Consider the following 26,320-nt stretch of genomic DNA (forward strand, 5'->3'; position numbering starts at 1 on the left):
GCTCCCGATAGAAAATGATTCAATCGTCCTCATTGGAGTGTCATTTTTCCCCCAAATGTTAAAAAGTTTGCATTAACAGATGCCAATGCACTGCACTGATATGGCAGATAGTGTCAAACGCTAGTGGTGCAAGGCAGTGACTGAGGGTTGTCTCACATCTATCCATATATATTTGGTCTCCTTTGCCTTGGAGTGGGTGCGACAAAGATTCACTGGACTCATTCCTACAATGAGAGGATTGTCCTATGAGAGATTGAATAGATTGGGTCCATATTCTCTCTGCTAAAAGACTGCTTCCCCTGGCTGGAGAGTCTAGAACTATGGGCCATAGTCCCAGGATAAGAGGTTGGCCATTTAGGATTGAGATGAAAAGAAATTTCTTCACTCAAGATGGTGATGAATCTTTAGAATTCTCTACCCCAGAGGGCTGTGGATGCTCAGCCTTTGGAGTATATTCAAGACTGAGATCCATAGATTTTTGGGCACTAAGGGAATCGGGGGATATGGCAGGAAAGTGGAGTTGAGGTTGAAGATCAGCCATGATCTTACTGACGGAGCAGGGACAAGTCATCATCATAGGCAGTCCCTCAAAATCAAGGAAGACTTGCTTCCACTCTAAAAGTGAGTTCTCAAGTGACTGTACAGTTCAATATGGGAATTACAGTCTCTGTCACAGGTGGGACAGACAGTGATTGAAGGAAAGGGTGGATGGGGAGTCCGATTTGCCACACGCTCCTTCCGTTGCCTGCACTTGCTTTCTGCATGCTCTCGGCGCCGAGACTCGAGGTGCTCAGCGTCCTCCCGGATGCTCTTCCGCCACTTAGGGCGATCTTTGGCCAGGGACAAGTACCATTATGGCGTACTCCTGCTCCTATTACACTCCAGAACCCAGTGTTTTGCTTCCACTTTACACTGACTCCGAAAGTGTCTGCAGCACAGAGACGGTCTCCATAGCGTTGCACTCTCAACTCCGACTCAGAAGGTTGTGGGTTTCAGTCCCTCTGGGGGGACTTGAGCCCAGAATCTAGGCCGACACTCCTGTATTGTACTGAGGGAGTGCTATACGGTCTTTCGGATGAGATGTTAAAATGAGGCACCGTCTGCCCTCGCAGATGGATGTAAAACATGCTATGGAACTATTTCGAAGAGGAGCAGGCGAGTTCTGCCCGGTGTCCTGGGCCAATATTTATCCCTCAATTAACATCAGTAAAAACAGATTATCTGATCGTCATCACATTACTGTTTGTGGGAGCTTGCTGTGCGCAAATTCGCTGCTGCATTTCCCACATTACAACAGTGACCACACTCCAAAAGTACTTCATTGGCTGTAAAGTGCTTTGGGAGGTCCGGTGGTCGTGAAAGTCTTTCTTTTCTAGATTGATACAGCCATGTTGAGACATTGCAGATCCATATTTGAATCATACAACTCTGCCTGAATGTTAGCTGCCCAGTGTGGGGTCTGCTTTGAATTCTTCCTCTCACCCCCCCCCCCCCCAAAAAAAATTATATTTGCTATTTAAATAAAATCAACATGTTTTATGACAGACCACACACACAGTAGGTAAGAGGAATATCAAAGTATTCCGTGCTTAAGATGTTCCTTGTTATATAGCCAGTTTATTTACTTTTTTTAATTACACATGTCTTATAAACAAAATATTCATTGACCACCGAATATAATACGAAAGTTATTCAATTCAAATGATCCGGTTTTGACAGACAGATACTCTCCCGCTATTTTAGGTGTGTCAGGACAGAAAAGAAAGTTACACTTAAAAAAATATTGCCAAGTTTGCTGTAGAGATTTTGATTTTTAATCCATGCGAGCCTTCAATGTTCTAGTGGTAATCTTGTCCTTTTCACTGCAAGGAAGAACAAAAGAGGTTAGCAAATAGGATACAACAATTATAGATACACAAGCTCCTTGCTGCAGTTGCTCCTACTGACAGAAGGGCCGGTAACCAGAGGATACAGATAGAAGGTAACTGGCAAAGGAACCAGAGACAAGATTAGATTTTTTTTTAAAGAAACACAGCGAGTTATTATAATGTGGGACGCGCTGCCTGAAAGGGTGGTGGAAGCAGATTGAATAATAACTTTCAAAAGAGAACTGGATAAATTCTTGAAGGGAAAGGGGAAAATGTTACAGGGCTATGGGGAAAGAGACAAATTGGATTGCTCTTTCAAAGAGTCGACACAGGCATGATGGGCCGAATGGCCTCCTTCTATGCCGTATCATTCTATGATTCGAGGAAAGTCAAACCATTTTCCACTTGCATCCACGCTCAATTGTCGGAAGTAAATGCTTTGCCAACAACACACAGTCCTGTCTGCAGCAGTTGCTCAACTTGTTGCTTAAGCCAGATTACAGCAAGTTGAACCTCCGAGACTGCTGGCAGGTCAATGGAAATGGCCATCTCTCGGGAATGAACGGCCCCGAGCTCATGTGCTACGAATTGAACAAGGACCACGTGCGATAACACCTCCCTGAATTATTACCTTCACGGTTGACAAGAGATACCATAATTAAGAGATGGTACTGTGGAAAAAAATGGTTTTACAGTGATGCAATCTACGCAATTTACTTCTCTATTTCGAATTAAAATTATTTTTCTCATCTGCAATAAAAAAAAAGTGCAATGCCAGAGCTGTAGGACACAAATCTATCATGTTTGTGGCACTAACCCAAACTTATGACTGGCAAAGTTATGAGCAGATTATCAGGCCGGTCCACTCATGGGATAGGAGTCATATCCCCTGCTCTTGTATTGCTATCACCCGTAGCATTAAATGTATCGATTTTGGACCCAGGGTCACGATCTAGCAACACAGGTGTACAGTATCACTGGGTCAAAATCCCGGAACTCCCTCCCTAACAGCACTGTGGGAGCACCTTCACCACACGGACTGCAGCGGTTCAAGGCGGCGGCTCACCACCACCTTCTCAAGGGCAATAAATGCCAGCCTTGCCAGTGACACCCACATCCCATTAATTAAGGTTTTTTTTTTTTTAATTGCCTTTGGCAGCAGTCCTTTCTCTGCTACTTTAAGTCATTAACCTGCTTATTTTATGATTGTCTTAAAATAGCACAAAATGAGTGCGCCAACAGAAAGATCGAAACTCTGCCGTGTGTAAAAGAAATATTCCAAACTTACATGACGTGAACGACGACACCCATACCAGATACAGCATCTCGATCCACTGCATTCAGCATGGCCTGAGAAATGGTTTCAAACAGATCCTCTGGTTCCTGCAATTGAAATATTCATTTAGTATTTTAGCAAAGGTGGTGCTGTACAATCGCAAGCTCGCTCTTTCTTGAACAGTGCAGCTGTACTGCCACTTTTGATTTGCTGCAAAGGAACATTATAAATACCAAGTCACTCCCAGTCCGACCCTACAATGCAGAGGTGTGCGATTCCCCCAGGGAGGCCACTTCACACCTCCCATGTCTTGATGCTGCCTGGAATACATAGGATTACATCGGATATACGGCACAGAAACAGGTCATTCAGCCCAACCAGTCCATGCTGGCATTTATGCTCCACTCGAGCCTCCTCCCATTTTTCCTCATCTAACTCTATCAGCATAATCCTCTACTCCCTTCTCATATGCTGTCTAGCCTCCCCTTAAATGCATCAATACTATTCGCCTCAACTACTCCCTGTGGTAGCGAGTTCCACATTCTCACCCCTCTCTGGGTAAAATGGTTTCTTCTGAATTCCCTATTGGATTTATTAGTGACTATCTTATATTGATGGCCTCTAGTCATGCTCTTCCCCACAAGTGGAAACACTCTCCCTGTATCCACTCTATCAAAACCTTTCATCATTTTAAAGACATCTATTAGGTCATCCCTCAGCCTTTTTTTTTCCCCAAGCGAAAAAAGACTCAGCCTGTTCATCATTTCCAGATATTTATACCCTCGCGTTTCTGGTATCATCCTTGTAAATCTTGCCCAGATGTGGTGTGGGTGTGGGTGCGGGGACGGGTGTGGGTGTGCGTGTCTGTAGCATAGCAGTCCTGTATAACAAAACACAGAAGTACTATATAAAAAGCCCAAATCTGTCCCCTGGTTCAGTCGGTTACAGATCCCATCAGGTGTGGCACTGAGCCGCACTGTTCAGGAAAGTCCCAGAGTTGATCCCTAGTCTGTGTAGATTTAGCTGAACTGCAACCATTAGGGGTGCTGCCATTGCCTCAGTGACCCGGGGTGTGTGTGTGTGTGTGTGTGTGTGGGGGGGGAGGGGAGGGGGTTGAGGGGGAGGTGGAAGGAGGGAATCACTAAGGTTTCAGAGTTTATTTTCATCCAGTTATCTTACAGATGTGTGGACGTTGGAGGTGGACTCATTCAAGCTCAGGACAGCTGAATGACCCGTATCTGTGGAACTGTACTTCAGTGAATCATTTGCTTCAACACAGCAGAGAACATTGGGTTGGGGATAGGGAACAGCATATACAGAAAAAGATTCTAGCGCACACTCTCACCAGTCGTAAATAATCTTACAACAAGGTAAGTCCAGTGCCAGCTCAGCCCTTTATCTGGAACTTTTGTGCAAAATTCAAGACACCTGTTATTACAGGATGCCCCATTTAATCCTGGATGCTTGTTTTCAATTAATCCTTCCCCAAAGGCAGAACAACACAGCACAGGAAATCATATAGCTGTGGCTCAGTGGGTAGCACAGTCGCCTCTGAGTCAGAAGGTTGTGGGTTCAAGTCCCACTCCAGAGACTTCAGCACATACATCTAGGCTGACACTCCCAGTGCAGTGCTGAGGGAGTGCCGCACTGTCGGAGGTGCCGTCTTTCAGCCGAGATGTTAAACCGAGGCCCCGTCTGCTCTCTCAGGTGGATGTAAAAGATTCCACGGCACTATTGCGAAGATGAGCAGGGGAGTTCTCCCCAGTGACCTGGCCAATATTTATCCCTCAGTCAACATCACTAAATCTGGTCATTATCACATTGCTGTGTGTGGGAGCTTGCTGTGCACAAATTGGCTGCGCGTTTCCCACATTACAACAGTGACTGCACTTCAAAAATTACTCCATTGGCCATAAAGTGCTTTGGTACATATGGGTACAGTGGCATAGTAGTTGTGTTACTGGACTAGAGGCCTGGAATAATGACCCAGAGACGCGAGTTCAAATCCCACCACGGCAGCTGGAGAAATTAAATTCAATTAATTTAAATAAATCTGGAATAAAAGTTAGTCTCAATAATTTGACCTCGAAACCATCAGATTGTCATAAAAACCCACCTGGTTCATTAATATCCTTATCTGGTCGAGCCTACATGTGACTCCAGACCCACAGCAATGTGGTAGATTCTTAACTACCCTCTGCGGTTCAAGGGGAACTAGAGATGGGCCTCGGCAGCGATGCCCACACACAATGAATTAAAAAAAATCTGGTTTATGAAAGCCGCTATATAAATGCAAGTCTTTCTTTTTCTTTATAACAACTTGCATTTATGTCGCGCCTTTAACATAGTGAAACATCCCAAGGCGTTTCAAAGGAGTGTTACGAGATAACTAAATAGAAATTAGCACAGATGACCAAAAGCTTGGTCAAAGAGGTAGGTTTTAAGTAGCGTCTTGAAGAAGAAAAGAGAGGTAGAGAGGTTTAGGCAGGGAGTTCCAGAGCTTGGGGCCCAGGCAACAGAAGGCATAGTCACCGATGGTTGAGCGATTATAATCATGGGCAGAATTAGAGGAGTGCAGACATCTTGGGGAGGGGGGGGAGGCCATGGATGGATTTGTAAATTTGTAAACAAGGATGCGAATTTTGAAATCGAGGCGTTGCTTACCCGGAAGGCAATGTAGGTCAGCGAGCACAGGATGAGTGAGCGGGACTTGGTGCGAGTTAGGACACGGGCAGCCGAGTTTTGGATCACCTCTAGTTTACGTAAAGTAGAATGTGGGAGGCCTGTCAGGAGTGCGTTGGAATAGTCATGTCCAGAGGTATCAAAGGCATGGATGAGGGCTTCAGCAGCGGATGAGCTGAGGCAATGGCAGAGACGGGCGATGTTAGAGGTATAAATAGGCGGTCTTAGTTATGCTGCGGATGTGTGGTCGAAAGCTCATTTCGGGTCAAATATGACACCAAGGTTGCGAACAGTCTGGTTATAATTCAACACTGCTGTTTTTTTCATAATCGGATCCATATTGGTCATTTAAATCCATGTTGGGGAAATCCAGAACCGGGAGTCACAGTCTAAGGGTAAGGGGTAAGCCATTTAGGACCGAGATGAGAAGAAACTTCTTCACTCAGAGAATTATGAACCTGTGGAATTCTCTACCACAGAAAGCTGTTGAGGCCAGTTCGTTAGATATATTCAAAAGGGAGTTAGATATATTCAAAAAGGAGATCCCTTATGGCTAAAGGGATCAAGGGGTATGGAGAGAAAGCAGGAATGGGGTACTGAGGTGAATGATCTGCCATGATCATATTGAATGGTGGTGCAGGCTCGAAGGGCCGAATGGCCTACGCCTGCACCTATTTTGTATGGTTCTATGTTTCTATATGTCACCAGGTGCGGGTCATGTAAGGACCAAAGAAAACAGAAAATTTGCTTTTTAGGAATGAAACCAGCATAAATTGCATTTACCCACGCTAATCAACAGATCGATGTGCTAGAGCCTTGGGCAGGGTGGCACGAAGCACTCACCATGTTTGGCTCCCACAGGGACTCACACATGCCGTACATTTGTTCTGAGCACGTTCCGCTGACCACAAAGTCTTCGGTCTCCATTGGGCAGCCAATTAAGTCAAGTGAACAAATAAAGGGCTGGTATGTTTTTGGATCAAGTCCTGCGATCACTGGTTCAACGTAGTATGGGCCAAATCTGCAAAATGTTATAAAGGTAATTAGGAGAACATAAACCGACATCACGAAAGTCATTAATTGCGCGAGAGACACGGTGATAACCTGCTGAGGCTTCTATAGCCCAGAAATGGCTCTGATGATAGGAGTGGTCGAACACTTACTGCGTTCACATGATTTTCCTCTATGTTAGTCGTGGAGCTAAACTAAACAGGTTAACTCACGCCTGCATTCAAATATCAGAGGAACGTTATACAAACAAACCTTTGTCCAGTAACACTGACAACTGTAATTTCAAGGTTTATAGAAAGAAAAACTTGCCTTTATATAGCGCCTTTTATTGACCACCAAAAGTCTCAAAGCACTTTACAGCTAATGAAGTACTTTTGGAGTGTAGTTCACTGTTGTAATGTGGGAAACTCGGCAGCCAATATGTGCATAGCAAGCTCCCGCAAACAACAATGTGATAATGACCAGATAATCTGTTTTTGTTATGTTGGATGAGGGATAAATATTGGCCATGACACCGGGGATAACTCCCCTGCTCTTCTTCGAAATAGTGCCATGGGATCTTTTACGTCCACCCGAGGGGGCAAATGGGGCCTCGGTTTAACGTCTCATCAGAAAGACAACACCTCCGACAGTGCAGCGCTCCCCCAGCACTGCACTGGAGTGTCAGCCTAGATTTTTGGGCTTGAACTCACAACCTTCTGACTCAGAGGCGAGTGCGCTGCCCACTGAGCCGCAGGTGACACTGTCAAAACTTATCTAAAAACAATATTCCTTTCATTAGTATAAAGAAAATCAGACGTCCCTCCAGTATCCCAACTCTCCCATTATAGCAGTCAGCTTCATTAGTATTTTTGTTTTGAGTATGCTGCCTGGGATAGCTGCAAACAGTCATTACTGAGACAATACTAACATTTCAATTTTAAAATTTACACTTTTTCCAAATTAAAATTACTATTTTTGAGAGCCACTTCCCTGACCTAATTTGAAGTAATATTCTGGGTTTGCCTTCTTCATCTATACCGTTTAATATTTCATCTACCTCGATGAGGATCTCGCCTCTGCTCCTAGTCTCGATTCCTCGACTAGAGCTTCTCTAATCTCTCCTCGCTGCTCCTCCCCATTACAGTTTCTTTCTTGCACCTTCTCCAGTGCGTGGACTGCACATTCAGCTAGTATTCTGGAACCAAACTAAAGGGAGCACCAAAAGGCAGATGGCCAGTATCCCTTTTGAAATCAGTTTACAAACCTGGTTGCCCACAGGAACATCATGGTCTGATTTGCATATTTAAAGGGGCTACTTCCCGACTCAGGCGGGCGCTTGTGGCCGCCTAATGGTAAACCTGTGGCAACGCGGCTCGGCTACACCCTCAGCAAAACCCGGGTGGTGAATCACACCCCACCATTCTCAGTGGGACCCGGGTAGTGAATCACACCCTACCATTCTAGGGCCACTACAGCTCCTTTTCCGCCAGGCAGAGGCCTCAGAAATCTCACTCCCGATAAATTTTACAAAAGGAGCCAAACATTTTGGCTTCATTGTGCCATTGAAGGAATGATGAATTCGAACCGCAAAATGTATGTGTGTGTGTAACTTAGCGATGCAACTTTGCACCCGAGACTCAGACACTACCACGCCACGTAACTTCAAACATTCCACAATAGGTTGGAGTATATGACCTACCGTCGCTCGTACAGGAGATTTGAAACCATGCTCATGAACGTTTTGGGTTTGATCTGTCTGCCTTCTTTTAATTCATACAGGTTCAACCTGAATTTGAGACGCTGCGAACTGGAAAATAAAATGGGAAAAGCGTTAAGAGCAGTGGACTACTTCAACTCACAAAGGATAACAGTGCTTGAGTCACATTACTAGGAAGTCAGAAAAGCATTCAGTAGCCACTGTGGCATCTGGTGGGTGAATCTGAAATGCGAAGGACTATGATAAAGGAAAAGGTGCTAACCAGGTCTTGGGCAGACTGAATTCTACACAGCATGCTGAGCTGGTAGACTGGTGGGACAATTCTGATCAGCTCCCATGGAGATAAATGGAGCCACTCAGTTATGCCAGCTGGTCCCATCACCAACACTTCCAGAGCTTCTCTGGATGGAAGGAGATCCAAAATAGTTGATCTAATTTCCACAAAAGTGCAGGGTTGTAACCAAAAGGATGCTCCTTCGTGCTTATTAAGCTCCTCCGAGAACTCTGTGTTCCTCCAACTATGACCTCTTGCCTTTTAGCGGCCCTCTGAAGTGTCCTAGCAAGCTCAAGTTGTACAAATGCAACTTGGGATAGGCAATAAATGCCAGCCTTGCCAGCGATGCCCACATCTTAAGAATGAATAAATATGGGGCATGGTTCTACAGGTGCCAGTCACCCTGTGGCGCCTCACCCAAAAGTGCATTATTCGCATGCAAGTGCTGAAAGCCAGTACCTGTTTGTGACTCCACCACTGCGAGGGAGAGAGGGTACCCACAATTGAACCTGATCATGTCTTCAGCTAATGTCCACTTTAAACTGGCTCAGTGAGTAGCACACTCGCCTCTGAGTCGGAAGGTTGAGGGGTCAAGTCCCACTCCAGGAACTTGAGCACATAAATCTAGGCTGACACTCCCAGTGCAGTGCTGAGGGAGTGCTCCACTGTTGGAGGTGTCGTCTTCTGAATGAGACGTTAAACCGGGGCCCCGTCTGCTCTCTCAGGTGGACGTAAAAGATCCCATGGCACTATTTCGAAGAAGAGCAGGGGAGTTATCCCCGGTGTCCTGGCCAATATTTACACCACAATCAACATAACAAAAAAACAGATGATCTGGTCATTATCACATTGCTGTTTGTGGGAGCTTGCTGTACGCAAATTGGCTGCCGCGTTTCCTACATTATAACAGTGACTACACTCCAAAACTACTTCATTGGCTGTAATGCGCTTTGAGACGTCCGGTGGTCGTGAAAGGTGCTATATAAATGCAAGTCTTTTTTTTTATATAAATTGGACACTTCCAAAATGGGATGCTGGACTGCGATTAGGAGCAGGACCACGGTTTGATTTTCTGCTCCTTAATGCATGGCCTCTCGGATCAGCTGTGACACTCCTACTGCCGCCCCAGCTGTGACCAGCTAGCTCAACACAGACTGAGAATCGAACCGGCGATCTCCTCGCCTACATGACTCAGCTAGTCACCGAGAAACCGACTGAGACATCAGGGGAGCGGTGTTTCAATTGTTTTGAAAAAGATTACTGCGGCACACTGTATGCTCAGGTAACCAGAAGTGGAACTGCTGTGGTAAACAGCCTTTTCCTCTTGAGGTACATGGCTGTGTGAACATAAGAATTAGGAGCAGGAGTCAGCCATGCAGCCCCTCGAGCCTGCTCCACTATTCAATAAGATCATGGCTGATCTTCACCTCAATTCCACTTTCCCGCCCGATCCCCGTAGTGTCCAAAAATCCATCAATCTCATCTTGAAGATATTCAACGACTGAGCATCCACAGCCCTCCGGGGTAGAGAAATACAAATCCACAACCCTCCGAGTGAAGAAATTTCTCCTCATCTCAGCCCGAAATGGCCGACCACTTAGCCCGAGACCATGAATCGTAGTTCCAGACTCTCCAGCCAGGGGAAACAGGAAACAGCCTCTCAGCATCTACCCTGTCAATCCCCCTCAGAATCTTATATGTTTCAATGAGATCACCTCTCAATTCTTATAAACTCTAGAGAATATGGGCCCATTATATTCAAGGTCTCCTCATAGGACAACCCTCTTGTGGGTTGAGAACTGTTCAGCACAGCAGATGGGTAAGTGGCAACAGACTGCGAACTGGGATCTGTAATCCTTACATCACTCAGGAAATCCTGTCTCCTAAACTACAGAACTTTTAAAAAAGTTATTTCCGTTCTTCTCCCAAATTTCTCCTCCTCTGCTTAAAAGCTGCTATCTGGTGCTGGGGGGGGGGGGCGGGGGGGGAGGGGTGGGGGGGGGTTCTTGGGCACCAGCAGCCCTTGAGTACCTTGGCCAAGAGGCCATCCTTTGTATGTGGGACTAGATGGCGAGTGTAACCAGGTTCTTTGTACACATAGGGTACCATTTCACCAGATATCCGCCCAGATACGCACTTTCCAGGGAGATTCACTGGATAGTAATCGAGAGCAGGCTTATCCCTTGCTAGCCCAGGGCCATTCAAAGAAAGAACTTGCATTTATATAGCACCTTTCATGACCACTAGACGCCCCAAAGACCTTTACAGTCAATGAAGTACTTTTTGACGCGAAGCCACTGTTGTAAGGAAGAAAACACGGCAGCCAATGTACGCACAGCAAGCTCCCACAAACAACACTGTGACAATGACCAGATTATTCATTTTAATGATGTTGATTGAGTGATAAATATTGGCCAGGACACCGGGGAGAACTCCCCTGCTCTTCTTCAATATAGCGCCATGGGATCTTTTACGTTCACCCGAGAGAACAGACGGGGCCTCGGTTTAATGTCTCATCCAAAAGACGGCACTTCCCGCAGTGCAGCACTCCCTGGAGTGTCAGCCTTGATTTTTGTACTCCAGTCCCCGGAGTGTGACCTGAACCCACAATGTTCTGACTCAGGAGGTGAGGGTGCTCCCCATTGAGCCACGGCTGACACAATTCAAGCCAACTGCAGTGTAGCTGCCTCAGCTAAAATCAGCACTGCGAACAATCGAGGTGGCTCATTTACATGCGGTCTTTATTAAGTGAACAACCCTGGGTGGGCCTGAACGGGACACTCTAAATCCTACCTTGTCCAGCTGAGGAACTCTTATCACCTAACGGAGATCAAACAAACCCAACCTCGATCAGTGTACTTACACAGTTTGTACATCTGTGCCGAGACCAGCCAGTCCAATACATAACCTCTCACCCATTGGAAAGATCTTCTGGAAGTCGGTCGTCACCATCTGTGCCTGAATTCCAAACCTCCTGTCGGCTGCTATTGCCACACACTCCTTACCCCTCATGGCCATGACAGCCCCGCCGTTATATGACATGTGCGACTGGGGAAAGTGCAAGAAAAGCGCAACTTAGGAACTCCTGCAGCATTTTACAACTTATTAATACATATCAATATATTTCTGAAAAATGATTAAGAAAAAACAGCAACACAATTTTTTTTATAATTCACAAAGCATTTTCCTGAATATTGTGTTGATTTTTGTGGCATTACAGATGAATTTCTGTAAAATGCAGCAGTTTTATGCATTACACTCCCTGACAAAATACTTCTAAAATGTTGCCAAGGAAAATGAAACATACCTCAGATTGTGGATGAGATTCTTTTCAATTGTTCTGTTATTGTGTCCGGTGCTGCCACTAGACTGTCAATAAGATGCCAAGATTGGTAGAGGGTTCGGTAGCATAGTGATAGAAACATAGAAAATAGGTGCAGGAGTAGGCCACTCGGCCCTTCGAGCCTGCACCGCCATTCAATGAGTTCATGGCTGAACATGCAACCTCAGTACCCCATTTCTGCTTTCTCGCCATACCCCTTGATCCCCCTAGTAGTAAGGACTACATCTAACTCCTTTTTGAATATATTTAGTGAATTGGCCTCAACAACTTTCTGTGGCAGAGAATTCCACAGGTTCACCACTCTGTGGGTGAAGAAGTTTCTCCTCATCTCGGTCCTAAATGGCTTACCCCTTATCTTTAGACTGTGACCCCTGGTTCTGGACTTCCCCAACATTGGGAACATTCTTCCTGCATCTAACCTGTCTAAACCCGTCAGAATTTTAAACGTTTCTGAGATCCCCTCTCATTCTTCTGAACTCCAGTGAATACAAGCCCAGTTGATCCAGACTTTCTTGATATGTCAGTCCCGCCATCCCGGGAATCAGTCTGGTGAACCTTCGCTGCACTCCCTCAATAGCAAGAATATCCTTCCTCAAGTTAGGAGACCAAAACTGTACACAATACTCCAGGTGTGGCCTCACCAAGGCGCTGTACAATTGTAGCAATACCTCCCTGCCCCTGTACTCAAATCCCCTCGCTATGAAGGCCAACATGCCATTTGCTTTCTTAACTGCCTGCTGTACCTGCATGCCAACCTTCAATGACTGATGTACCATGACACCCAGGTCTCATTGCACCTCCCCTTTTCCTAATCTGTCACCATTCAGATAATAGTCTGTCTCTCTGTTTTTACCACCAAAGTGGATAACCTCACATTTATCCACATTATACTTCATCTGCCATGCATTTGCCCACTCACCTAACCTATCCAAGTCACTCTGCAGCCTCATAGCATCCTCCTCGCAGCTCACACTGCCACCCAACTTAGTGTCATCTGCAAATTTGGAGATACTACATTTAATCCCCTTGTCCAAATCATTGTTACTGGACTAGTAATCCAGATGACTGGACTATTGATCCGGAAACCCGAGTTCAAATCCCACCATGGCAGTTGGGGAATTTAAATTCAGTTAATAAAAAGCTAGTAACAGTAATGATGACCATGAAATAGCCAGAACTTCACTGGTTCACTAATGTCCTTTAGGGAAGGAAATCTGCCATCCTTACCCGGTCTGGCCTATATGTGACTCCAGACCCACAGCAATGTGACTGACTCTTAACTGCCCTCTGAAATGGCTGAGCAAGCCACTCAGTTGTACCAAACTGCTACAAAACATGAACTGCAGCGGTTTAAGGCAGCCTTCTGAGGAGCAATTAGGGATGGGTAATAAATGCTACCCTTGGTGGTGACGCCCATATCCAGTGAATAATTTAAAAAAAACATTAGGATTAATGCCAGCGGTTACAGGTCAGTACCTGGCAGTGTTGGTGGTGGTAAACAATTTAAACTTGTGCATTGAAGTCTCAAGTAAGATTCTTATTGGCACAACGTTAAAGCACAATGACTTAATCAGAACACAGGAAAAATTGCACGAGATATTCCTTTCATGAAGGTTTGTTCCACCAACTCCAGTAAAAAGACTATGGACAATACACTCAAATCTGCATCTTTCACAATGCAGTTGAATGCAGAAACAATAAAATCAAAATTATCCAGGAATAAGCCAATTTAAATATTGAAAAACTAGTTCGATAGTCCTTTACAGATGTGCCAAATTTCAGAAATTAAATTCCAATGAGATTGCTATCAAGGAAGTTCAAACCCCATAGAAAATTTATTAAGAGCCAAGTAATTTATTGGACAGGATTTTTTTCTGCAGTAAAATTGTAATTGTTGGGTTGGAGACCAATAGTGGATTACAAAGACTAAGGGATTGACAGTGCATAAACCACGAGAATTAAGCTCAGTGAATTAATTACTGCATTTAAATACACTCCAACTAGAGTTATTCTTTAATAATAATTGGAGCTTATGAAGTTTTTGATGGGGAATTTAAAAGTGATCGCAGCATCAGATTTCACCAACAATGATAGTGAGTTTCACGTATTTCACGATGTTATGAGAATATTACACCCTGTACCTATTTATGAAGTAACAAGTTAAGGTACATCTCTATGAAAATACATCTCATGCAAATTTGCACAAATCTGGAATAAAAATAAGATGGTGAGAAAGACAAAATAACACAGGGACTAAATTGAGGCTTGGCTTAAAAGGGGAAGCAGAGGCCACATTGGCCAGGTTGGGCCTGGCTGACTGCAAATTAAACAAACCACTTGTAAATCATTAAAATAAAGTTGTATTTTCCCCTTTAGTTACTCACCATTCTGCTCAGTTATCAGATTTTAAAGTCAAAGCTAAGTGACTGGAAATATTGTGGAGGAAGTAACTGAAGAGAGACATCAAGGCCTTAAGATCATCCAGGAAAGCTAATAATCAATAATAATTGGGAAGCTAAAGCAAGTATTGTGAAGAAGAGAATGAAAAACAATTCAAGTTTTACATGTTGCTGAGAAAAGACCCTAAAACTGAAGGCAGGCAGGCTCCAGAGGATTAATTCCCTGGAAAAGGTGCCTAAAATTGCCGTGACACAATAAAGGCAAATGATAGTTGTATTCAGGTTTAAAATGAAACTAAAAAGGAATTAAAAATTGAGGCTTGGCTTAAAAGGGGAAGCAGAGGCCACATTGGCCAGGTTGGGCCTGGCTGACTGCAAATTAAACAAACCACTTGTAAATCATTAAAATAAAGTTGCATTTTCTCCTTTAGTTACTCACCATTCTGCTCAGTTATCAGTCAGGCCCAAACACGGGTGAATTTTACAGGATTTAAAATTTAAAAAAAGAATCACCACTTCCAGCCTCTGCCTGCTTGACCGTGCAGCCTAACTTGACGCGCCAGGCGGTCCCGCCTTCCGCGGTCCGCCATTGGCTCACTGACACCCAGCCGCCGCTCCAGCTTTCCCATTGGTCTGCCGCGACGTCCGTCAAGGCCCCCCCACCGGTGGTTAGGTTGAAGTGCGTGCGATAGAGAGAAAAGTGAACAGTCACTGCGTGCGGGCGGGCCCGGCAAGCGGCGGGGCGGGGGGCATGCCGGGATAGTGGAGGACCAGCGCTGGGCAGAGCAAGCAGGACAAAGGGAGAAGAGATTGTGGGTGAGGCGTTGCTGATATTGTGAGTCGGGAGGGAAGAAAAAAATACAATTTGGCACTTAAAGATGCATAGATGTATCACTTAAAGATGCACAGTAGTTTCTTTTATATTAAAAATTTCCACAAAATCACCTTTGGCATAAATAAAATAAGGATTTCTGGGCTGTGGCTCAGTGGGTAGCACTCTCCCCTCTGAGTCAGAAGGTTGTGGGTTCAAGTCCCACCTCAGAGACTTCAGCACAACAATCTAGGCTGGCACTCCAGTGCTGAGGGAGTGCGGCACTGTTGGAGGTACTACCTTTCGTCTGTTCTCTCAGGTGGACATAAAAGATCCCATGGCACCATATTCAAGAAAGACTTGGATTTATATAGCGCCTTTCACGATCACCAGTCGTCTCAAAGCGCTTTACAGCCAATGAAGTACTTTTGGAGTGTAGTCACTGCTGTAATGTAGGAAAGAGCAAAGGAGTTATCCCTGGTGTCCTATCCAATATTTATCCCTCAATTAACATCATAAAAACAGTCATTATCACATTGCTGTTTGTGGGAGCTTGTTGTGCGCATATTGGCTGTTGCGTTTCCCACATTACAACAGTGACTACACTCCAAAAGTACTTCATTGGCTGTAAAGCGCATTGAGACGTCTTGTGATCATGAAAGGTGCTATAAGTCTTAATTTATTTTCATAAAGCACATTTTCTACAAAGTCCCTCCCTATCTCTGTAATTTCCTCCAAGTTATCTGCACTCCTCCAATTCTGCCCTCTTGAGCATTCCTGATTTTAATAGCTCCACCGTGGTGATACCTTCAGCTGCCAAGGCCTTAAGCTCTGGAACTCCCTCTCTATACCTCTCTGCCTCTCTACCTCTCTCTCCTCCTTTAAGACGCTCCTTAAAACCTATCTCTTTGACCAAGCTTATGGTCATCTGCCCTAATTTATCCTTACGTAGCTCGGTGTCAATTTTTTTGTCTTATACATCATCATCGACAGTCCCTCAAAATCGAGGAAGACTTGCTTCCACTCTAAAATTGAGTTCTTAGGTGACTGAACAGTCCAATATGGGAATTACAGTCTCTGTCACAGGTGGGACAGACAGTCATTGAAGGAAAGGATGATTAGGGAGTCTGGTTTGCCGCACGCTCCTTCCGCTGCCTGCGCTGGATTTCTGCATGCTCTCGGCGACGTGACTCGAGGTGCTCAGCGCCTTCCCAGATGCTCTTCCTCCACTTAGGGTGGTCTTTGGCCAGGGACTCCCAGGTGTTGGTGGAGATGTTGCATTTTATCAAGGTGGCTTTGAGGGTGTCCTTGAAACATTTCCTCTGCCCACCTTGGGATCACCTGCCGTGTAGGAGTTCCGAGTAGAGCGCTTGCTTTGGGAGTCTTGTGTCCGGCATGCGAACAATGTGGCCAGCCCAACGGTGCTGGTCGAGTGTGGTCAGTGCTTCGATGCTGGGGATGTTGGCCTGATTAAGAACACTAACGTTGGTGTGTCTTATAACACTCCTGTGAAGCGCCTTGGGTGGTTTACTACATTAAAGATGCTATATAAATACAAGTTGTTGTTATTAATTCTAACAGAAATGTAGCATTCAGAAAGCCTTAGATGCACCAACTCCACAACCAATCTTATATTCATAGGAAAAGATTTCCTAGATCTGATGTAGAAGAAGAACCTAGATACATTCATAAGAACATAAACAGAAGAAATAGGAACAAAAGTAGGCCATACGGCCCCTCGAGCCTGCTCCGCCATTCAATAAGATCATGGCTGATCTGAAACCCAATCCCCCCCCCCCCCCCCCGACCCTCCCCACCCCTCGTTATTTTAGGGGAATCTGTGATGATGCCTTTCTGTGATGAATGTAGAAATAATGACTCCATAGGAACAGGTGGCTGGAATCAGTCTTTTAATATAATATTTCATATCTTTGATTCAAAGGGGCCAGCCATTGCTTGTTGTCATACAAAAAATGGTGTGTTTATGGTACACAGATATATACACAAATATATACTGTAGGCACTGGGACAATTGACTATATTTACAATTGGCTCTCTGTGATTGCTGAAGATTATTTTAAACGACAGTGCCTGTCAGAGAGGCATCCCTCCCACCGACAGTAACAATCTTAGTTATTTTTTAAAGAACGAATGCGTTTCTTTAAGACTGGGAGACATACATCTTGTAAATAAATCAATTGTAGGTCGATAAATCATACATCTCTTAATTTCGGTGAAAGAAGGCATCGGAAATGGACAACGGCGTGCTCCCAATATCTGCTGCCCCGCTCTCCAACAACAAAATTTGTGATTAGTAATAAGAGTTAAATAAACCAGAGAATGTCACCAAATGTAAATATAAGCCGTAGCAATTTTGAAATCATTTATTCCAGTAATAGAGGGAAAATTATAACGCCGGATTACATTAACCGTAGTCCATAATTCTGGTTCTATCGATAATCAGTATAACTTTACAGTCTTCTTGTATCAGTTTAAAAAAAAACTATTCAGATTGTCTTACTGGCAATGTACAATAACTTTAATCTTTTAATTAACAACATATTTACCACAAATCACGCCTGATGCGATTTAATCAGTCATTGGAATAAATTCTAGTTAACTAGATTTTCAGATTGACTGGAAACTCAGACTTCTTAATGAAGTAAGGTAGTCGAATTGCACTCTGGAATCTGCCCTCGGACCAAGTACGTGCATATCCAGTCTGCCCCAATATATTTGTGATATGTGTGTACAGCCTGAATTAATCGGTATAATTCAAAACCGTATGGGCGAAAATAGTCCATGAAGCAAATTATTCCTTTTCATAAGATAAGTTTACGCTGAAATGAAATAATCTCTTGTTAATTTAGAAACAGGCTTACTCTAAAAGGCTGTGATTCTATCAATGTCGAGTGATGCTTTGATTTCGAGATAGAATGACGTTCATTCGAGAAGATGCGGGAAATTGAAAAGATTTTGGGCGTATTTTACCGGGCAGGACATAAATTCCTGCGGGCAGCCTCCTAGGGTGTATGCTAGCGAGGTCTAATATTAAAGGACACAAACAAGCGGCTCAGAATAGGGAACATTATGGCGAGGAGGGTGAAGGATATGAATGCTGTACGCACTCCCTCAGAGGACTAGAAGTGAATAAGGGAAATCAAAATGATTTCAATCCCTAGGCCTACACGCTGAAGCATATTTTGGAAGGACGTGGATGTTGATATAGTTGCCGTTTCGTTACTAAGGTTAGCAGGGAGTGTAATTTTCCTCAGGAGACAGGGTTAGCCCAACCTAGAGTCTTATTTTGTTGGAGCAAATAGTCTGCGTTTGGAATAGAAGGTGGAAGCTTAACCATGAACACATTCTGCCACAGTGTGGCAACTCCAGTTGTTCCCGTGCTCTCAATTGTGTCCTACTGTACCGAGAATTATTATCCAATGCGATTCAATGCAGTTTGTGTGGTCCACGATATTTTAGTAACATGTGTGGCTTCACAAACACAGTGTTGAATTGATGAAATGGATAACTGATGGCCCCCCATCCAATCTTGATTTAAAAAAAGGACGTTGGGACAATTAAAGACGGATTGTGACTCAAGTGTTAGTTGCGTTGTTCTAATACACAGCAAAAACATGTTGCCAGGGGCAGAAATAACGTCCATCAAAAAACTGCTCTAAGTAGATTTTCTATCAAACTGAATATTCTGGTTTTGCGTTCAACACCGAAGCTCTAAACAAAATATATTTGCTGTTTTATAAAGTGTAAGTAGGTAGTTGTCATAAAGATAAGTCCTTTAAAGGTAATGAGTAATACATACAAGATCATAGAATCATAGAATGGTTACAGCACGGAAGAAGACCATTCGGCCGGTTGAGCCCATGCCGACTCTCAGGTAGTCCCACCCCCACACCCTTTCCCCCGTAGCCCTGAAATGTTTTCCCTTCAGATACTTATCCAACTTCTTTTTGAAAAATAAAGTTGAGTGTGCCTCCACCACACTTTCAGGCTGTGCATTCCAGATCCTAACCAATTTGTGTCCTCTGGTTCTACATCATTCCGCCAATGGGAACAGTTTCTCTCCACTCTGTCTAGACCCCTCATGATTTTGAACACCTCTATCAAATCTCCTCTCAACCTTCTCTGCTCCAAGGAGAACAACCTCGGCTTCTCCAATCTATCCACGTAACTGAAGTCCCTCATTCCTGGAATCATTCTCGCAAATCTTTTCTGCACCTTCTCTGAGGCCTTCACAACCTTGAATCTTGGACGCTGCAGACTTGGATGAACCTGTATAAAAGTGCGGTGCCCAGAATTGGACACAGTGTTCCAGTTGGGGCCGAACCAGTGTTTTATACAGGTTCATACAAGATGTGTTGTATACTCAGATATCTGACGGAGCAGACATTTATTGTCACCTTGAAATATTGCATTTAGTTTTTATTGCCGCGACTCCAATAAGAATTCACTTTGATCGTGTATCTACACCAGAAATGGGAGAGTAGATAGATGTCACGTTGAACTTGTTAAAATACCAACAGAATTTACGCCGTCCACATGTCAAAAAGGCAATAGTAAGCACAGGTAATTAAGATAGTTTCTCATTCTATGGGAAATTTGCACAATTATTTATCATGATTTTTACAGTGGGTCATTAGATCACATAACATTGAAAATTTCTGATCCCTGTGAAAGTCAAACGACTAGAGGCAGGTATAGGCATGCAATATTTGTTGGTCCAATACGGGGCTTGTGAGATCCTGACTATGAATTTGTATTAAAGGATCGATGGGTCGATTTACAAGGTCGGTGAATTCTACATTGCACAAAGTGTAAGAACTCCACTTTGTTTTGCTGAAAACAATAAATCGCAGAGAAATAATCTGACCATAAAATAACCGGGATTTCTTGACCACGTATTTTGAGTCCAAATGTTGCTTTTGACTGCGCTTCCTGTACAGATGTTATTTTTCTCGCCCCCTGCCCTGTCAAGCAAGCGACATAAATCACATTTGGAAAGTCCCCAGTGTGTATGATTTACACGTGCTGCTAAGTTGTGTGTGTGTGTGTGTGTGGAGTACAATGCAGTGAGGGATATGCCTCTGTGCTCAAATCCCACAAATCAAAATGGGAGCTGAGAATCGTAGTATTGTCAAGTGAATTTTGTATATCAGCCGATCAGAAAGGTCAAAAACTGCCGCGGGCATTTAAAGGTTGCAGGTTCGGAGAGTATTTTAGTACACCAATAAGCAAAGTCAGGGATTATTTGCAATGTTTTCAGTTCTATATGTTGTAGGGTAAAGCTGTTGTTTCGCTCAACTCTAACCCCAAAGCAAGGATTCAGTTTCGGCTAATCCTAACCTCAAAACAGGACGCTTTCTTGCTAACACCACTCCCAGCAGAACATTGCCCTGACTGCTAACCGCTCCCACCGTAAAACTGTTAATTCCGGCCCTAACGTAAGGCTGTTCCTTCTGTTACCCCGCCTCCCCCCCCAACCCGAGCACAAAACTTGCTATTGAAACCAATCTTTCAATTTTCAATCAATGGTAAAGTTGGCATTGAAACAGCAGCCTTGCCAATTACCCAGTGGGAAAGAAATGAAAAGGAACAGGCGAGTGAAGGAGATGCTGCAGTTTGGCGTTGGCAACCAGGCCATGCCGCCTCTGTATTGAACACCTGGAAGAATATGGCCTGCGGTATTTATAGGAACAAAATCATGAAACACAGAGGACGCCCGCAGTATTAGATCAACAGCTCTATATAAAACAATTGGGATAATGCCAACTGATTCATAATTATGTGAAGCAACTCCAATCCAGACATGACATCGGTTGGGGAATTATTGAAACACTCTTGTGAAAATATGTGGGGTCACCCTGGTCTCTAAATTAGATGGTGCTGCATCAGGTCCCCTTCATGATCAGGGCCACACCAGCTATTGGCTTTCATCGGATTGGTAGGAAAACAACAATGTACATCCTCAATGAAGTGCTCAAAAAATTCCAGCGGTAAATTCCAGCACATCTCGCAAATAAAACACGGTGCATGAAATATTCGTGTTTAAGACCAAATTAGTAGAGGCTTATTCGCTACCCATGGGACTTCTACTCTATCAATAATTCGAATTCCCTGACCAAATTAGGAAGCCTTGCAGATTTTAAAGAAAATCTTTATCTGGTTTCCAAACCGTTGTCTCTTCCTCGTTATGAGTTTACTTAGAATTACACAATGACGTAAAATAAATTGCTAACCTATAGGTGCGATTCTATATAATTATTAAATATTATCTTTATATATGAATGCATTTTAACTTATTTTTCAATACATAATCCAGGCGCAACCTTTCACTGAAACAACTGACTTTGCTGAAGATGTGTGGGATATACAGTCTGTACTGTATGTGAACTACATGTTGTTGTACACACCAAGCTGTACATCTTATACCTCGAATTGCATATTAAAACACTGACATATATCCAGAGCCTTGGGTTGGAGGTTACGCCGCAAATTTGTGCAGTGTTCGCTGTTTATGGCGACCTGTGAATCCCCAGGTTCTTTGGAAAGCTGGAAATGTTCTGGTTTTCATTTAAGTTGATCTGGAAAGTGTCCGCGGGCACTATACGGAATAGACAGTGTTTGTGTGTGTTACCGCCACGTCAAATACAATCCATTTGCAGGCCCTAGGAATAAAGTATCAGTACTCAGTCATAAAAAAAGAAAAAAAACTTGGATTTATATACCGCCTTTCGCGACCTCAGGACGTCCCAAAGTGCTTTATGAAATACTTTTCGAAGTGTAGTCACTGTTGTAATGCAGGAAACACTGCAGCCAATTTGCGCACATCAAGCTCCCACAATCAGCAATGTGATAATGACCAGATAATCTGTTTTAATGATGTTGGTTGAGGGATAAATATTGGCCAGGGCACTGGGGATAACTCCCCAAGCTCTTCTTCGAAATAGTGCCAGGAGATATTTTATGTCCACCTGAGAGGGCAGTCGGTGCCTGGGTTTAATGCCTCATTCCAAACCTCCGACAGTGCAGGGCTTCCCCAGCTTACATTGTGCTCGCGTCTCAGGGAGTGGGTCTATGAACCCACAACCTTCCTGACTCAGAGGGGAGAGGTGCTACCCACTGAGCCACTTGTAACCACAGTGTTTAAATGCTGTAGCCAGGCAGGCGAGACGCATTCCCCTGATGTCACGTACTCTCTTAACCACAAGCATTGAGGATGTCAATGTATGGGACTGTCCTTGTTCCATAAACACATGTGTGATAGTGGAGAGAGTGAGACAGACAGACGCTGGGAAATGTACACGCTCATTCATTGTGATGTCACGGTCGCTACAATTTCCCGCTGACATCATAAAGCAACTGTCTGTATCAACATTCTTTAAATGTCGCTACCTTCCAATTTGGAATGTTGAGACGTGTTGTCGAACGCACCATCCATCTCACCCGTGAGCAGCGAGCCTCCAGATTGGCTTCTCGACTGACACGCTGCCAGGGGTTCTGCCCGTGGAATAAACTCAAACTCATCCCCCCCTCACCCCCCCCCCCCACGCCCCCATAAAATATTAAACCGCGTGCTGTAATTCTGACATTTCCACGAAGGGCTGAAGCTCCCTATGTCCCAACAGCATGGCTTAAATCGATATCAAAAGATTTAGTCATTAATGCTCATATTCATGGGATATATGAGGGTTTACAGGCCCCATTTAGACCTTAATATGCCAGAACGTTTAGATTGTGTCGTCTCCATGCCTTTATAACAAAGACCAGGATAGACATGCGGTGTCTTACTGGAACATGTGGCTATTTAAAGAGCTTATTCTCGACAATCTTTTAAGGCAAACACTGATCAAGGCAGCTCATTGTTTTCTTTTAGGTGATTCATGTCCAGTTGTCCATGCTATTTGAAATATTTCCTCTTAATTTTGTGAAATAAAATGATTCAAATGCACAATGAATTATTTTTGAGAACTTTGAGCTCAGTCCAATGTAGAGACAAAACTGCCACAGCATTGATTGAGATCTGCTAACACCGACAAATATCTTCGTTCGTTCCCTTTACTCTTAAGCCCGTCCTTTTTCCAGTTTTTTCCCAACTTCCTTCTTTGCATCTTTTATGTCTGTTTACACATTCTTTCATCTCCGCTCGATTGCTGAAGCACTTACAACTCTCAAAGCATAACAGTATGTTTAGCAAATCTAATTCAGACCCAACGGAAGGATCTGCAGCTAACTGGTCCGTTGCAATTAAGCAGAAAATATGGAGGAAAAACACAGTTTAGGTCACAACAGCATTGACGCAATCATCTTAGGAAGCCAATTCTGTCAGACACTCTCTTTCATAATAAGTAATTTGTGAACAGAACATCGCCTTATAGTTCACACTATAGCAAGGAAGGCACCCGCACGAAATGTGAACCTAAGGTACATGTGTTCATAGAAAATGAAAGAGAGGGACACTGATAAAGAAACGTCCAGGGAGCTGTGAATTGTCGGCATTTCTCGTTGAAATGCAAAGCTAAGATTCACTCTGCCGTGAGTGCGATTTGGAACCAATAAGAATCGAAAAGGGAAGCATTATGGAACATGACACGAAGCCAACAGAAAATAGAAAAGGGAAGCTGAGAGAGTGGGATTCATGAAAGGGAGGGAAAATAAAGAGACTTCAATGAAGTGTCATTCACGTCGTTTTATGAATAAGCAGGATGGATACTGTGAGAAAACACACCAGAGAAACTTAAATCTTAGCTACAACAAAAATAATAAAGCTACGTCAGCTGTGGCTCAGTAGGCAACACCTTCGCACCATGAGCCCTAGAGGGTTTGTGGGTTCAAGTCCCATTCAGAGACTAGGCTGATGCTCCCAGTCCAGAGCTGAGGGAATCTTTCAGATGAGACATTAAACCGAGACCCCGTCTGCTCTCTCAGGTGGACGTGAAAGATCCCATGGCACTATTTCAAAGACTAGCAGGGGAGTTATCCCCGGTGTCCTGGGCCAATATTTATCCCTCAATCAACACAACAAAAACTGGTCATTGTCTGATTGTCACATTGTTGTTTGTGGGAGCTTGCTGTGCGAAAATTGACTGCCGCGTTTCCTACATTACAACAGTGACTACACTCCAATTGGCTGGTCGTGAAAGGCGCTATCGAAATGCAAGTCTGTCTTTCTATGTTTGAAACCACGTTCCCTGACCCATAATTTCCTTCCATTGAGGATTTCATTTCTATTAGTAGTTCTTGTAATAATGTAAAATCTGTGGGCATGCCCACCCCCACCCCATCAGCTCTTCACCCCCCCCCCCCCCGCCCCGGTTTTGTTCAGTACAGCGGGTATTCACTGATGTTGAAATTGTGCGGCCCGCTTTGATTCTATTGATTCTTTTCCCAACCAGCAGAGAGCACTCCAGCTCCGGAGAAAACTGGGCGAGCCGTCTGTTGCTGGGCAACCGCGTCTTTCCTGCCTGGAATAGTGTTCTTTTGTTCGCAGGCTGCCAGAGTTTCCCACGGTGACATATGCTCCCTTCTGCCGCCCTGTTTAAGGGGCAGGGGATCTATCGATCGGCGCTGTCCTGACTGTTCGGCTGCAAAGGGGGAATTGGAGATAATATTGATTTGGACACAATCAAAATAACCAGCACGTGTCACGAGAGCTTCAGTTCATTTCATGCTAAGCTGGGATGCGGCCCAGTCCTTGTGTGAATAAGAGACATTTTCCAAGCTTATCACACTATCACACAATCTCTTGCAATCTGCATGATTTAAATTGACTATTATAATTTATGATTGGCAATAACATTAAAGTTAACAACTGAATAAAATATGCTTGCAGCAAAGGGAGATGGGCAGCGTTTCATAATCGAACAATTCAAGCAATTTATGCACTAATGTCTATTTTACTTAAACGCTTTCTTTTCTTTTTTTTTATTTCCAATGAAAGCTGCGACGAGAAAGCCAACCAATGAATCGATTTCCCAGAACGCGTGCTGCCAATTCTGGAGAAGGAATTTCGTCCTTGTAGTAATTTTTCCTGAGGATTTCCTCGCTTGTAAACCGCGCCCCCCCCCCCACCCCCCTCTCTCCAACCTCCTCCTCCCGTTTCACCAGACACCTCGCCAAAGGAAAAGGAGGAGTGGGGGGGGGGGGGGGGGGGGGGAGGTGGCGATAGAGATGGAGAGAGTGCAAAACATGCGAGACAGAGATAGATGGCGTGGAGATAATAGCTGAATGAAACAAAGAAACGAGAGAGAGAGTGAGAGAACAAGAGGTTGTGTCACAAAAGCGTCGTATCGCCTCCACAACACACACACATTCACAGACATTTATATATACAACGATAAAAATATCAGCCTTTGTGTTTAATAAGCATGTGGATTTGGTCAAAACATGTAATGCATGTACAAAATGTAAAGAAACCGCATATAGTGACGGATATTTGCTTGATATTTATATACTGGAATTTGAATGTCCAATTTTTGTGGTAATATTGCTGCATCAACCCTTCTGATCTACGGGCATTGCTTGCATTAGTGTCTTTAACGCGTTGATCAGAAGACGCAGAGAAAACGGGACAGAAAGAGTATGGCTAGCAGACGGAAGACAGGAGATGTCAAATGGGGTTAAATCTCATTATCCCTAACCACAGAAACAGATCGATGGACATCATAGCCTAGGATGAAACGAAATCACAGAATCCTCTGTAAAAATTAAATTGTGGTGGCAACCAAAGCAGAGCCATTCTCTGTCTTTGTCTCTCCCTGCCTCGCACCCTATCTCTCCGTCTCTCACTTTCTCTCTGGTTCTCTGCCTGTCTGTCTGTTTGCCCTCTCTCTCGCTCTCACTCTGTTTGTCTTTCTTGATCTGCCTTTGTTTCTCTGCATTTGCCTCTTTTTCCCTCTGCCTCTCTTCTATCGTTCCCTCCGCGTCTGACCGTCTCTCTTTA

At 44.1% G+C, this 26,320-nt stretch overlaps 1 protein-coding gene across 3 annotated transcripts; it reads right to left on the reverse strand.

The window, feature by feature from the left end:
• Positions 1 to 1,597: 1,597 nt before the first annotated feature.
• Positions 1,598 to 15,129, reverse strand: psmb3 (proteasome 20S subunit beta 3). Of its 3 annotated transcripts, XM_070864529.1 has the most exons (7): positions 14,992 to 15,129; positions 12,118 to 12,179; positions 11,674 to 11,858; positions 8,519 to 8,626; positions 6,670 to 6,847; positions 3,157 to 3,251; positions 1,598 to 1,862 (listed from the first exon to the last, which is right to left on the reverse strand). In XM_070864529.1, the coding sequence occupies exons 3-7, from the start codon at positions 11,850 to 11,852 to the stop codon at positions 1,814 to 1,816; spliced, it is 609 nt and encodes a 202-aa protein (XP_070720630.1). In that variant the 5' UTR covers positions 11,853 to 11,858; positions 12,118 to 12,179; positions 14,992 to 15,129; the 3' UTR covers positions 1,598 to 1,813. The 3 variants fall into 3 exon arrangements, with proteins under 3 accessions (XP_070720630.1, XP_070720628.1, XP_070720629.1); XM_070864527.1 differs by lacking the exon at positions 12,118 to 12,179; XM_070864528.1 differs by lacking the exons at positions 12,118 to 12,179; positions 14,992 to 15,129 and adding an exon at positions 14,538 to 14,591.
• Positions 15,130 to 26,320: the final 11,191 nt, after the last annotated feature.

The sequence above is a fragment of the Pristiophorus japonicus genome, chromosome 21 (genome assembly GCF_044704955.1).
Source record: "Pristiophorus japonicus isolate sPriJap1 chromosome 21, sPriJap1.hap1, whole genome shotgun sequence".
In the NCBI taxonomy this organism is placed as follows: domain Eukaryota; kingdom Metazoa; phylum Chordata; class Chondrichthyes; family Pristiophoridae; genus Pristiophorus; species Pristiophorus japonicus.

Bases quoted from the DNA above. Each gene is read 5' to 3' on its own strand.
- psmb3 (XM_070864527.1), bottom strand. The intron at 6,848-8,518 runs GTAGGTCATATA...AACATTTTGCAG, and splicing joins AATCTCCTGTACGAGCGACG to ATTTGGCCCATACTACGTTG. The intron at 1,863-3,156 runs GTAAGTTTGGAA...TCTTCCTTGCAG, and splicing joins GGTGTCGTCGTTCACGTCAT to TGAAAAGGACAAGATTACCA.